The sequence below is a fragment of the Seriola lalandi genome, unplaced genomic scaffold (assembly GCF_002814215.2).
Source record: "Seriola lalandi dorsalis isolate HSWRI2012SDOR001 ecotype SW California unplaced genomic scaffold, Sedor1 jcf7180002054876, whole genome shotgun sequence".
Classification (NCBI taxonomy): Eukaryota; Metazoa; Chordata; class Actinopteri; order Carangiformes; family Carangidae; genus Seriola; species Seriola lalandi.
In genome coordinates, this window is record NW_019525429.1 from 125,391 (window position 1) to 138,052 (window position 12,662).

The following is a 12,662-nucleotide window of genomic DNA, read 5'->3' on the forward strand; positions in this document are numbered from 1 at the left end:
GGGGGGGGGGGGGGGGGGGGGGGGGGGGGTCTCTAACTTCTCTTATTAAAACTAACAAACTGTGACTCCTGGGAGAAACGAAGCCGAGAGCTGACGCTTTCATTTAAAGTGATTTGTTAAATGTAAACAGCTGCGTCTATTTTTGGAGTCGTATACATGCTGCAATCAAAGATGTGAGTCAGAATGAAGCCGTAACCATGGCGACTGATTTTCTTTTTTAACATGTATGTACATGGGTTTCTTTTTTAGATCCTGCCCGGAGTTCGAATCATTATCGCCAACCCAGAGACCAAAGGACCGCTGGGAGACTCTCACCTCGGAGAGGTCGACACACATGAACTTTCTCTTTCCCCTTTATAAATTGTTCCTTATCTTTCTTTTTTCCCTTTGTATTTTTCTTTTTTCCCTTTTTCTTTTTGTGCCTATTTGTTGCATTTTCTTTCCTTTCTTTCTTTTATTTCCCTTTGCTTCTTTCCTTATGCTTTTCTTCCTTTCTCTTCGCTTCCCTCTTTTCTTTTTGATTCTTTAACGTGTTGTTTCCTCCTCTTCTGCTTCCTTCATCCTCTCCTCTAAAAATACATTTATTGAGCTGCCGTCTCCGTTACGTTTATATATTTCCCTCCAGTTTATATGAACACTTCCTCTTGCTTGACGTTGATCTAAATGAAATCCATGTGGAGTCTTTCACTCAGACGTTTTAACCCTTCGTCTCCCTGCTGCAGATCTGGGTGCACAGCGCTCATAACGGCAGCGGCTACTACAGCGGTTACGGCGAGGAGGTTCTCCAGTCCGACCACTTCAACTCCAGACTCAGTTTCGGGGACACGCAGACGGTCTGGGCCAGGACGGGTTACCTGGGCTTCCTCCGCCGCACCGAGCTCACCGACGCCAACGGAGGTTCGTTTTCCCCTCTCTCTCTCTCTCTCTCTCTCTCTCTCTCTCTCACATTCCCTCAGCTCGTTCTCTCTTCTGCTCCAGCAACAACAACAACTGTGGTTCTGTGTTCTTCTGCACAGAGAGACACGACGCTCTGTTCGTGGTCGGCGCTCTGGAGGAGGCCATGGAGCTGCGGGGGATGAGGTACCACCCCATTGACATCGAGACGTCGGTCATACGTGCACACAAGAGCATCATGGAGTGGTAGGTGTCCGGGACTCTGCAGAGCTCACGAGCCTCTGTTAGCTCCTGCTTTTACTTTGACATCACATCTTTGTGTCCGGTTCAGTCTCAACACTCACATCCAGGTGCGTCCAGATGTTTGCAGCTGTCTGATAAACCCTCAGTCATGAGATGAGCTGGTGAAGGAGTCAGTCGTGTGTTTGAGCTCATTGTGGAGTGTTGCCGCCCCCTGGTGGTCAGACACGTGACCTGTTGACGAGTCAAACGTGTGTCTCTCCCCCTCAGTGCCGTCTTCCCCTGGACCAACCTGCTGGTGGTGGTGGTGGAGCTGGAGGGCTCCGAGCAGGAGGCCCTGGACCTGGTTCCCATGGTGACCAAGGCGGTGCTGGAGGAGCACTACCTGATCGTGGGCGTGGTCGTGGTGACGGACATCGGCGTCATCCCCATCAACTCGCGCGGCGAGAAACAGCGCATGCACCTCCGCGACGGCTTCTTACAAGACCAGCTAGACCCCATCTACGTGGCCTACAACATGTAGCCTGAGTGTGTGTGTGTGCGTGTGTGTGTGTGTGTGTGTGTGTGTGTGTGTGTGTGTAGGAGAGAGAGAGAGAGAGAGAGCGAGCATGCGTTTGTATGCCGTGCATATCGCCGTTGTTGTTCATTTATTTCCCAAAATCAAGATGTACTGTATTTTTGAACCTGCATATGGTGTGTGGTCTTAAGTCGTCCGTTTTCTTTTAAAGTCGTTGTTGTGCCGGTTGGTTGATTGATTGACTGACTGATTGATTGACTGACTGATTGATTGATTGCTCAGTGGTGGTATGACCATTTTTACACCCCCGCTCAATCTCGTGACCGTTACCAGGAGCTCGTCACTGTAGAAAGCCTTAGGGGAACACTGTGTGCGGGGCGGCAGCTCCGCGCGTCACACCACCCGCCGTTTTTCAGAGGTCGTAGGAGGTCGAGGTAGAGAGAGAGAAAAACAGTAGAGACTGTATCTGACGTCATGTTTTACTGGTCCAATCGGAAACTCCCAGATTCGTGGTATTATTTCAATTAGAACAGGGGCAGCCAGATTATTGTAAAAATATAAATATTGTACATAGACATAATAATCTATATGGAGAGGTACCTAAAACACAATGAGGTATAGTAGCCCCTGTATGCAGCTCTCTCCACCCGCACCGTGTGTGTGTGTGTGTGTGTGTGTGTGTGTGTGTGTGTGTGTCCATCTGTCTGTGTTAATGTGTGACAGGGACATTTTATCTAGTTTCAATGTGAATTCGACGCTGATTTCAAAGAGATTTTAAACATTTAGACAAATAAGAAAAATTTTATTGGGACTAGAAAACGCTGAAACCAGATGTGACCGGTCCAGGAACCGAAACTGAAAACAAAAAAAATAAAAACAACAACAACAACAACAGCTGGACATTTGTTTCCAGTGTCTGTGTTTGTAGTTAAAGATCTTCGTGCCTCCAAAAACCGTCTTGAAGCAGCTTCTTGTAAATCTGGTTTGGTTTTTGAAAAGCTCGTGATCATCTGACTCTTTCTGAACCATGAAGGAAAAATATTTTTTAAACTTGTGGTTAAAACAAACCTGTTAAAAAAATAAAAAATAAAGAGGAATTCAAGTTGTAGACAAGATGATATATTTTAGTTTTGATTTTCAAGCTAACGATGGACTGTAACATCTTACAGGCAGATTTATATTATATCTTTATTTTAAAATTTCTTGATGCAGTTTATTTAACAGGCGTTCATAGTCACTCTTTTATTTATTATCTAGTCTCCTGACAATATGAAAAACTTTGGTTTCATCCCTTTAAATTTAAATTTTCAAATCACGAAATCTTGGATTATGTTGTTATTATTATTGTTTTTATTTCCTCTGTTTCCACCTGTTGAAGTTTTAATGTAACTTCACTGTCAACAAATCTTTTCTACACATTCACAAACTTTTAATTCCTCATGTAGAATTTCTTTTTTTTGCAGGTTTATAAATATTAAACCACAGACTTTGAAGCTAAAAACTTTATTGATTTGAGCCTGTAAAAAAAAAGTGAAACATCTTATTAATTCAAAGCAAAAACAATAATTAATAATAATCTTCCTCCTTCACGTCAGTCAGTTTCTGTGTGAAGTTCAGGCCCTGAAACGTCCAAAGCGTCTCAGAAGCAAAGTGCACTGTGTGTATATAGAAGAGAAAGACAGAATATTATTAGTATTTAAAGGGAGTTGAAGGGAGACGCAGTCATGTGACTCGCGGACGGAAGTGAAGCGTCGCTGCAGCTGCTTCACGTTCTGACGCAGCCAATCAGAGACGAGAGAAGCAGTCGCTCTCAGTCCAGATGTGGAGTTAACTGCAGAAACATCTGGAGAAAGTTTACAGAGAGAGAGAAAGAAAAAAAAAAGAAGCTCTGATTGTAGCAATAATACCCATAAGGCCGTTCTTCACTGTAGCGACTCTTCATCATCTTCTTCATCATCAGCTCCAGATTTGTTTATTATCAGATTGTTTTTTAGTTTATAAACTACAGTTTTAATAACTAACGATTTATAGAGTCATTTAATATAAAAACCAGAGTTTCTTCTTTTTAACTAAAACACATGTTGATACTTTGGATCTGAACTACAACTAAACTTAATTATTCCTTTTATTTTCTTCAGTCACAAACACGTCGCTTTTCTTTTGATCAGATAAATAAAGGAAGAAAGTAAAGAATATGGAAGGACTTTTATATTTTTTCTGACACTGAAACATCTCAGTCTTTTTCTCACCAAAACAAAACAAAACAAAAAGCGTCTTCTTCATGTTTCCGTGGAGACGTCAGTGAAGAACGTCCTCTGGGCCTTTGTGCACTAACTGAGAATCATATATGAGATTTAAGATAAATAAGAAACTATATTAAAGTTTTTAAAGAAATCAGTTTATCCCCAGACCAGCTGTAGAGATCAGCACCTGAGCTGTGAATTATGGGAAATAATACAGCTGTCAGACTGACTGACTCTGCAGCTGCTGGAGAAAAACTTTATTCATTCATGAGCAGTGCGTCGTTTGTTTACATCCTGTCGATAAAGTTTCACCTCATCCTTCTTCTTCTTCTTCTTCTTCTTCTTCTTCTTCTTCTTCTTCTTCTTTGTTTCACTTTTATCATCGTTTGTCTTTTTATCAGAAGGAAAAAAAACAACTTTATGCATATCAGAGGTTACCTAGCGCTTGTTTGGCTATTTTAGCAGTTTGGGTTTGTTGGTAGCAGCGTAGCGGTCATGTTTCAGTCCCTGTGTGTGTGTGTGTGTGTGTGTGTGTGTGTGTGTGTGTGTGAGAGGGAGAGAGAGAGGTGGAGGACGTTCGATAAGAAGGAGGTCCCATCAGAAACCCAGAGGACTCGTCTGTGTGTTCAGGGCTGGATGGGAGAGAGACTGCATGGTGTGTGTGTGTGTGTGTGTGTGTGTGTGTTTGGGTGCGTGTGTGTTAGGTGTGTGTGTATGTGTGTGTGTATATTGTATGTAAATAGTGTTGATTTTGTACGGTACAAGTGTGTGTGACTTGTTTTGTACACATGATAAAAAGATTAAATGACACTTTTATAAGAGCCTGCTATTGGCTCACCGTCACACTATACAGTGCAATAAAGTGCTTTGATTGGCTAAAACTCAGACTAGTCCTCATTATTATTATTATTATTATTATTATTATTTATTTTATTATCATTATCACATGATTGGTTCGTGCTGCTGCAGGAGTTTTTGTCGTCACAGCTGAACTGTCGAGTCAAAGGAAAAGATGAAATGTGTAAAATATTCTTTCAATATATTAAATTTTTTTTATTGAAAATCGATCAATACAAAGAAACACACTATATAAACTTGTATCTGTATCAATTGAGAAATTAAAGGATAAAATAACCAGACAGGAGAATTTGTTTCAGGTTAAAAACCTGATAAATCGATGTTTCATTACAAACATGTAAAAAATTATATAGAAAACAAACAAGATCTGCTGATTGATTTGGAAAGTTTCCCACGATGATCTAATAAAACCGGAGATATTAAATGTTATATTGATTAAATAAAATCTGGTGGTTTTTAATCTCATCGGCTCAGTCCTGCACGTCATGTTTCAGTAAAAGGTTTGATCAGATTTGTTGGTTTCCTCAAAGATAAAACCAACAAAACACATTAAAGTAAAGAAGAAGAAGAAGAATTCACGATTAAATGAGTTTTACACAAGAGAGAATCATTATTGTCTTGGGGAAAGTTTCCGAAGTTTAAGAGAAACAAACAAAGTTACTTTATTCCATCTTTATGTTCCTACTTTATTTTTCTTCTTCTCTTTCAGAATCTTCCTCTTTTATAAAAACATAATCAACCTCATCAGTTTCTGTCTCGGTGGATAAGAAGCTGTTTCTGCGGCTGAGATCTGAAAACATGAAACTTTTCATTTAAGTTGAAAAAGATGAAAAGATTGTAACTTCTGATTTTCTTAATCAGTTGTCAGTGATTTAAAAAAAAAAAAAAAAAAGTCATCTTTTGTCTTCTGTACAAATCCATAAACTAACGAGTAGAAATGTACGTGAGCAAAGAAAAAACTGTTTCATTTAATGAGTCAGAATTTCTTTTTTCATGTCAAATTGATTAAAATGACGATATTTAACAGTGAAAATATCGAATGTTCCTCTTTCTCCCAGTTTTCCCAGAGTCAGAGTTTGATTGGCTCTTCCTCTCAGCTGATCCCTTCAACTGTAAACACAGGACGTTCGAGGAAAAGCAGAGGAACGCAGCTCGTAAAAGAAACAGACTGAAACAAACACTGTAAAACTGTCTTTAAACGCTCAACAATACGAACCTCCTCTGCTCCGTCTGATCCGTGGCTAAAAGCTTTCAGCTCAGTTATTTACGGATCTGGAGCCGAATGATCTGTGAGGTCGGACGATGGTTTCAGCTTCTTCCTCCAATTCTTCTTTTTCTTATCCTGCATCCTTTCATCTTCTCCAAACACCAGCCACTAAACTCTCTGTGGATGTTGGTGGTTTATTTCAGTCTGTAAATAGAAACACAATTAGACACAAACAAAGTGACCCCCTGACCTTCTCTGCAGCGCCACGCCAGCAGAACCATTCAAATCCAACTTACACTTTCAGCTGCGGCTTCATGTTCTTCATCGTACTGGCTTGTGATCATTTCATGAACTTGTTCCAGATGTGGAGATCAGGGACTGAAGGAGTGTGAAGAATTATTACCTGTCTAACTAATTACAGAACTACGGAAGCCCTGAAAGGCAAGTCTGGTTTTTTTCTCTGAAGTTGTTTTTCTGGGAGAAAAGAAAACAACATTTATTTTATTTTTATTTATAAATATTTGTTCTTGCCTGTTGGGCGTGTTTACACACATGAATAAATAAATAAATAAATGAGGCATATGTCTGAATATATTAGTTTGACTAAAGTGAGTGGAGGTGAATCTGATGCTTTAAAGGTCAGAAGTGAGAGAGTGTCTGTCAGTGGCTGTAAATAAATGAGGCATATGTCTGAATATATTAGTTTGACTAAAGTGAGTGGAGGTGAATCTGATGCTTTAAAGGTCAGAAGTGAGAGAGTGTCTGTCAGTGGCTGTTTGTATATTTACTGTTTATTCATTTGTATATTTGGATCGTAAAGATGTTTTCTGTTTGGATGATTATCTACATTTCTTGTTTTAATCTTTATTTTACATTCACATACAAAATAAAATAAGGAAAACACAAACTGAATTTAAAACGTTTGTTGTGTTTCCATTTTAAGTTTTTTCATCCCTGGTTATTAAAGTTAGTTTTAAGAGGTTTTTATAGGCAGTCGTCGTGGTTTCAGCCACTAGAGGTCGCTGTTGTCATTTCAGCTCCGCGCCGCAGCGGGATTCCAGGAAGCTCCTGGTGGCGGGAGCGCGCACCAGTCCGGGGTGTCCACCTCCTGAGGGACACGTGTGACGGGCACGCGCATTGGTTTGACAGGGAGCGAACCGGACCACCGCCTCAGTGTGGCTCTGCCTGCTGAACTAAGCACGCCTCCGGTCCTGGGTGTGACTCAGCGCGCTGTGAGCTCGCGCGGTTCCGTCTGTTTCAGGTGTGTGTTCAGGTTCTGTTGTTTCTCTGCGCCGGTTGGAAACCCGCGGTTTTAGACATTTAACCCTCAGCTTGAGAAGCGGAGTGAGGTCTGACTCACGGAGACGCCGCGAGGAGCGAAGCCGTGCGTAAAGCTGCTGACAAGCGCGCCACATTATTTTACGCACCAACATCACAAACTCCACAGACTCTGAACTCACGTGTTTCCTGCTGAGGATGAAAAGCCAGATGAGCCGCGAGCTGCTGCTCAGGTGGGTTTAACCCTCCGCTGGATGAGATGCCACCATGTCCTTTACGCACCGGCTCGTTGTGCTCCTGCTCGGCTTCAGCCTCCACCACACGGTCAGTGCTTCACTCATTACAACCGCCAGGGTTCATTTCATTTTACTGATGAATAATCTTCCAAATTAAGGCGGTAAAATATGTTTTTAAAAGTGACTTTGAAACAGTTCCTGTTACATTCCTTCAGTATTACTCCGCGTGTTTTATCTCCTGCGGCACTAAATGAGTTTGGCTTCAATATTCCAAACACAGTCACACAGTGAGTTTATAGGAACTATATCCTGCAGGATTTATGTTTCTGTTTGTCAATATTCCTCCTGGGACATTTATATTTCTGCCTCTTTAAATTCTATTTCTTCAGGAGTCTGAACTTCCACCTGAGATGAGCTTCTCTTACATTCATCTGCTGCTTGTTCTTAATTGTCCAACTGTGTGAAAATATGAATTATAGATTCCCTTTCTCGCTCCTGCTGCTGGTTAAATTTTTAATATTCACACATCAGGCCGGGCTCTATATTTAGCCGCTGCAGCCTGGACCATCACTCAGTTTATATAAGTTATTATCATCCCGCGGAGAAGCAGCTAAAGTGGGTTTTTGGATGCAACAGCCAAGAGAAGTGAAGTGGATGATTTACTCCAGTCTGAGTCCCGGTGACGTCAGCGCTGCAAAAATGCACTAAAGTGTCTCAGTGAAGATTTTCCTCAGAGGAGAAGTCCCTGATGCAGCCTGAGAGAAGTGACTGTCCACAGCTGTTCATGTCCGAGACAAGTAATGTGCTTTATCAGCCGTAAGTTTGGCGCCAAATCTTTATTTATAATGAAAAGTTTGAGTTGGAAAAACTTATATTTTTATAGAAGATAGTTTCAGTTTCCTCCCGTTTCCACAAACACACATTTTCTCACAGTGATTTCACAGTGAAAAAATAAGTGTGTCAGCTGTTTGTGTGTGTGTGTGTGTGTGTGTGTGTGTGTGTGTGTGTGTGTGTGTTTGTTACAGTTGATGTCAAACTTCAGTGTGTGTGTACATGTACAGAACTTACACTAAAGGTCAATGACTTCTGCTTCCTCTATTGATCCGACTGGAGAGCAGAGTCCTGCTGTGTGTGTGTGCGTGCGTGTGTGCTGCGTGCGTGTGTGTGTGTGTGTGTGAGGTTTTACTTGAAATTCTTATAAACACAAACTCAAAAGATCATTGATTGATTGAAAAGCAGAAAAGCATGAGAATATTGAAACAGATGTTTTCAGCTACAGATGTATGTGACACGGAAACTCTGTTGCCATGACGACGCTTCAGTGAGTTTGTGTGATGATTAAAACGAACACAGAGTTGGAAGAAGCTGTTTTTTGCCACCAGAGGTGAAGTCCTTGGTTTTGAATGTCACCTCTGGCCAGATGTGCTCTTCATGTGTGGCGTTCGAATGCTCTCTTCATGCTCTGGTCTGAAAGGATTCCTGATTAAACACTGATCTAAGTGACGTCAAGGTTCAACTCAAGACACTAAATAAATCTGCCGTTTATTTTTCCTCGATCAATCGGATAAAAAAAAGTCAGAACATTGTGTAAAATACCTGCGAGAAACTCACAAAGTGACGTCTTTAAACGCCTCGTGTTGTCCAGAAACCCAGAAGTAATGAGTTCACTGTGATGCACAACAAACAAATGCATCAAATCCTCTGAGACCTGAGAATCTGGAAGCTGCAAATATTGATTATTTTTGCTTTTAAACATGATTACTGAAACTATTACTCAGTTATCTCCCGCTGGCTGCAGCTCTGTCTGAGATGATTCCTGCACAGATAACATCCGCACTAAAGCTCTGAGGGTTAATGATTGTTTCAGCAGGTTTCCACAGAGCGTCTGCACGTTGACGTCTAATCACTGAGCTGCTGTGAAATGTGACCCAGATATTTAAACACACACTTCTACTTTTTGCTTTCTTTATTTTTCTTTTTTTTTTCTTTAACCCAGTTTTAACTCGGACGTCCTTTGACCTGCAAAAAACCACAAAATCAATGTTTGCCGTGTGTGATGGAATCAGTTCATGCCTCAACGAGATCCTCAGTAATGATTGTTCGTGAAGCTGCAGATTTCTCCTCATCACAGCTGCGTTTTCCTGTGAAACTGACGTGAAGTTTGTTTTAAAACGCCACAATTTGTGAGTAAAATAAATAGTAAAGAGGGTGGAATCATGGGAAATAGGAGGGAGGAGGGATTTAAGGGGAATAAAGACCGTAAAATTAAAATCTGAATTTTAATGTGCAAAAAAAAGCTGCTGTGCGACAATTTCAGATTTAAAATTTTAGTTTCTTCCAATTAAGATGAAAAATCTAAAGACGATTCAAACTATTTCCTTTATGATTTCTCAGAGCTTTTTTATTTTACTGACATTCAGGGTTGAATCAGGCCGCGTGGCGTCTGGCCGGCAACAACACAAACCTTCCTCTCATTGGCTGAAGTTTTTCAACATTTTTTAAAAGTTTTTAAAGAGAATTTATTTTCAAAAACATTCAAAAACATTATTAATATTTAAATTTCTTATTATATATTTTTATATAATTTAATCTTTTCACCAAACTTTTCTTGTTTTGCTGAGGATTTGTGGCTCATGCTGCTAAAGACAGATTGTGTTCCAGAGACTGAGACAAACTGTAGTTCTGTCGTCGGTGGCTTCTGGAGTCGGGGTCAGACCAGGTCCAGGATTACAAACTGCTCTTTCTTTTGTTTAGTTTATCTGAGAACATTTGATCCTCTGCCTGGTAATGGATCTGTGTGTTTCTGTGTGTATATGTGTGTGTGTGTGTGTTGTGGCTCATTAGACGACGGAGATTACGCTGTTTGTTCGACGGTCGTGGATTAAATCGGGTCAAACGGTTTATCCTTTGCCCTTTGCTGCTTTCTGTTTTTAGTTCTTTGTTTTGAGAAGCAGAAAATGGAAACAGGAAAGACGTGAGGCGAAATCAGAGGGCGAAGTTTCTCAGTGAGGGCGGCAGCGCCCCCTGGAGGAACAGCTGGAGACGACGTCACAGTTACCGAAGTTTAACGACCTGACAGAGGAAATTAAAAGTTATTCTTCGATGTCAAACGGAGACAAACTGTTTGCTGTGAGATGAGAATTCACATTTATCATCAGCTCAGCCAAATGTCAGCAGCCGACTTCATTAAAGTTGGAAGAAAACCAAACACGGAGAGTTTATATTTAAAGTTTCTCTCAAACCGCAGCAGGAGGAAATGTTCATCAGATGTTCAGGAAACGGCTCCTGCAGCAAAAAGCAAAGAGCGATGGAGCCAAACACCGAGACTGGGACCAAATGTCTCATATTTCTTATAAATAAAACGTCACTTTTTAAATGTTTTATAAAGAAAGAAGCAGATTAAATTGTTTAAATGATTTGTTGTCTGCTTCAGATGTCGGTGTTTTGCGCCGACACCTGAATGCACCACATTTCCACTCAGGGTTTGAAGTGATAAAAATCGATTCAAACAATCTGTTAATCAATTTATTTTGTTGCTAATTAAATCACGAGGTCAATGACCCACAGACAGACAGGCAGGCAGACAGACAGACAGACAGACAGGCAGGCAGTCTGAGCAGCAGGTGAACGTGGTGGAGACCAAACACAGATATGATGACAATATTATTATTATAATTATTATAATTATTATTTTTACAGTGTAAAGATAAAACATTAGACACGAATGATATGATACGTAAGGAAAATAAAATAATTAAGAACAACAGCCGATCAGTAAAAAAGATACGTAAATAAAAATGATTAAAAAGTGGAATAAAAGTGATTAAATAAAATAATAATTAGTCCAATAAAAATAATAAGACATATAAAACAAATAAAACCAGCAAACCAGACTAAACACACTCGTCCTAACAGCTTGTTTCAGCTTCCTTCAATATTCAGTTATTACAGGTTTCAGCTGTAAAAGATACTGAAGCTTTGATTTTATTCTATTTTTTATTTCTTATATTCAACGATTCCCATGAAACCAGGAAATAACGGAACCTGATAAAAACCTGATTCAGCTTCCTCTTCTGAGTCGCTGCGCTGTTTCCAGAAACTATTAAAAACACATCAGTGAGTCACACTGGTGAACATGAACACACACACACACACTGGTTTATTTTCACTCACTAGAGCACCAAATGTGGATTAATCCGCTGCTGAAAATAGTCCCCGACAAATGCTCCAAAAGTTCCAGTTTAAATACCAGAAGCTGTTTAGAAATGAAACTATTTATACGTGAGACGTTTTTTAAGTCTCCAGGTGAAACTAATGAGCTCCGGTTTGAAGGATTAGGAGACGGATGATGTTTGGTTTTGGTTTTGTTGTTGCATTTGTTGACAGTATGAATAACATTTAGGCCGAGGTGTCGGTCAGGTGTCGAGTGTCCTCAGGTGTGAAGGTGATGTTTAGTCTCTCGTGTCCCGGGTCGCTCGAAGACAGAGGTGAAGTGATGTTTGACTGTTTGGCTGAAAACGACGGATCAGTGTCGGGACGAGTCTCAGCAGGAAGTGTGTGTGTGTGTGTGTGTGTGTGTGTGTGTGTGTGTGTGTGTGTGTGTGTGTGTGTGAGAGAGAGAGTGAGAGGGGTATAAACACACTGACAGGTCTGAAACGCTGCTGAGAGCGGCAGTATATCTCAGTGTAAACAGACCTCCCAGCACACACACACACACACTCTCAGTATATCAATGAAGTCAAGTTGACACATGGATCTGGTTCTGTTTGAGTGTGTGTTCCTCTTTGTGCAGGTTGTTTCACGCGGCCCCTTTGTGTACGCTCTGTTTGAGTGTGTGTCCATGGTTACCGTCAGCTGTACCAGGGCACACGCACGCACCAACGCCGGCCCAACGGTGGGAAACGTTATGGTTTTATCAGCGGTAGAGGAGGTGGTAGCCGTCGCTGCTAACGAGCCGCAGCACAACTAGAAATATCTGCTTCATCAGCGGCGTCTTTTTCTTCTTCATTTTTCTTTTTTCTCAAGCGGGGTCGAGCAGGTTGAGGCCCAGTGTCGGCAGACTCGGCTCAGATCTGGCCCGCATCCGGCTGCCGAAAACAGATTCAGCGGATTTTTCTTTTGTATTTCTTCACCTTGAGTCTGGAAACATGTTTTTTATAAGGTTTTATATTTAACGTAGAAAAAGCTGT

At 41.0% G+C, this 12,662-nt stretch overlaps 2 protein-coding genes across 2 annotated transcripts in view; both read left to right on the top strand.

The window, feature by feature from the left end:
• LOC111671408 (disco-interacting protein 2 homolog C-like) overlaps window positions 1–4,779 on the top strand; it is a 45,490-nt gene extending 40,711 nt beyond the window's left edge. The window contains exons 31-34 of the mRNA XM_087179904.1: window positions 250–324; window positions 723–897; window positions 1,017–1,140; window positions 1,405–4,779. Of these exons, the coding sequence (XP_087036030.1) occupies window positions 250–324; window positions 723–897; window positions 1,017–1,140; window positions 1,405–1,657 (627 nt within the window). The 3' untranslated portion in view covers window positions 1,658–4,779. The remainder of the gene's footprint in view (window positions 1–249; window positions 325–722; window positions 898–1,016; window positions 1,141–1,404) is intronic.
• A 2,317-nt stretch (window positions 4,780–7,096) lies between these two features.
• The window catches only part of LOC111671405 (vasoactive intestinal polypeptide receptor 2-like), a 24,460-nt gene continuing 18,894 nt past the window's right edge, over window positions 7,097–12,662 (top strand). The window contains exon 1 of the mRNA XM_023428491.2: window positions 7,097–7,561. Within this exon, the coding sequence (XP_023284259.1) occupies window positions 7,505–7,561 (57 nt within the window). The 5' untranslated portion in view covers window positions 7,097–7,504. The remainder of the gene's footprint in view (window positions 7,562–12,662) is intronic.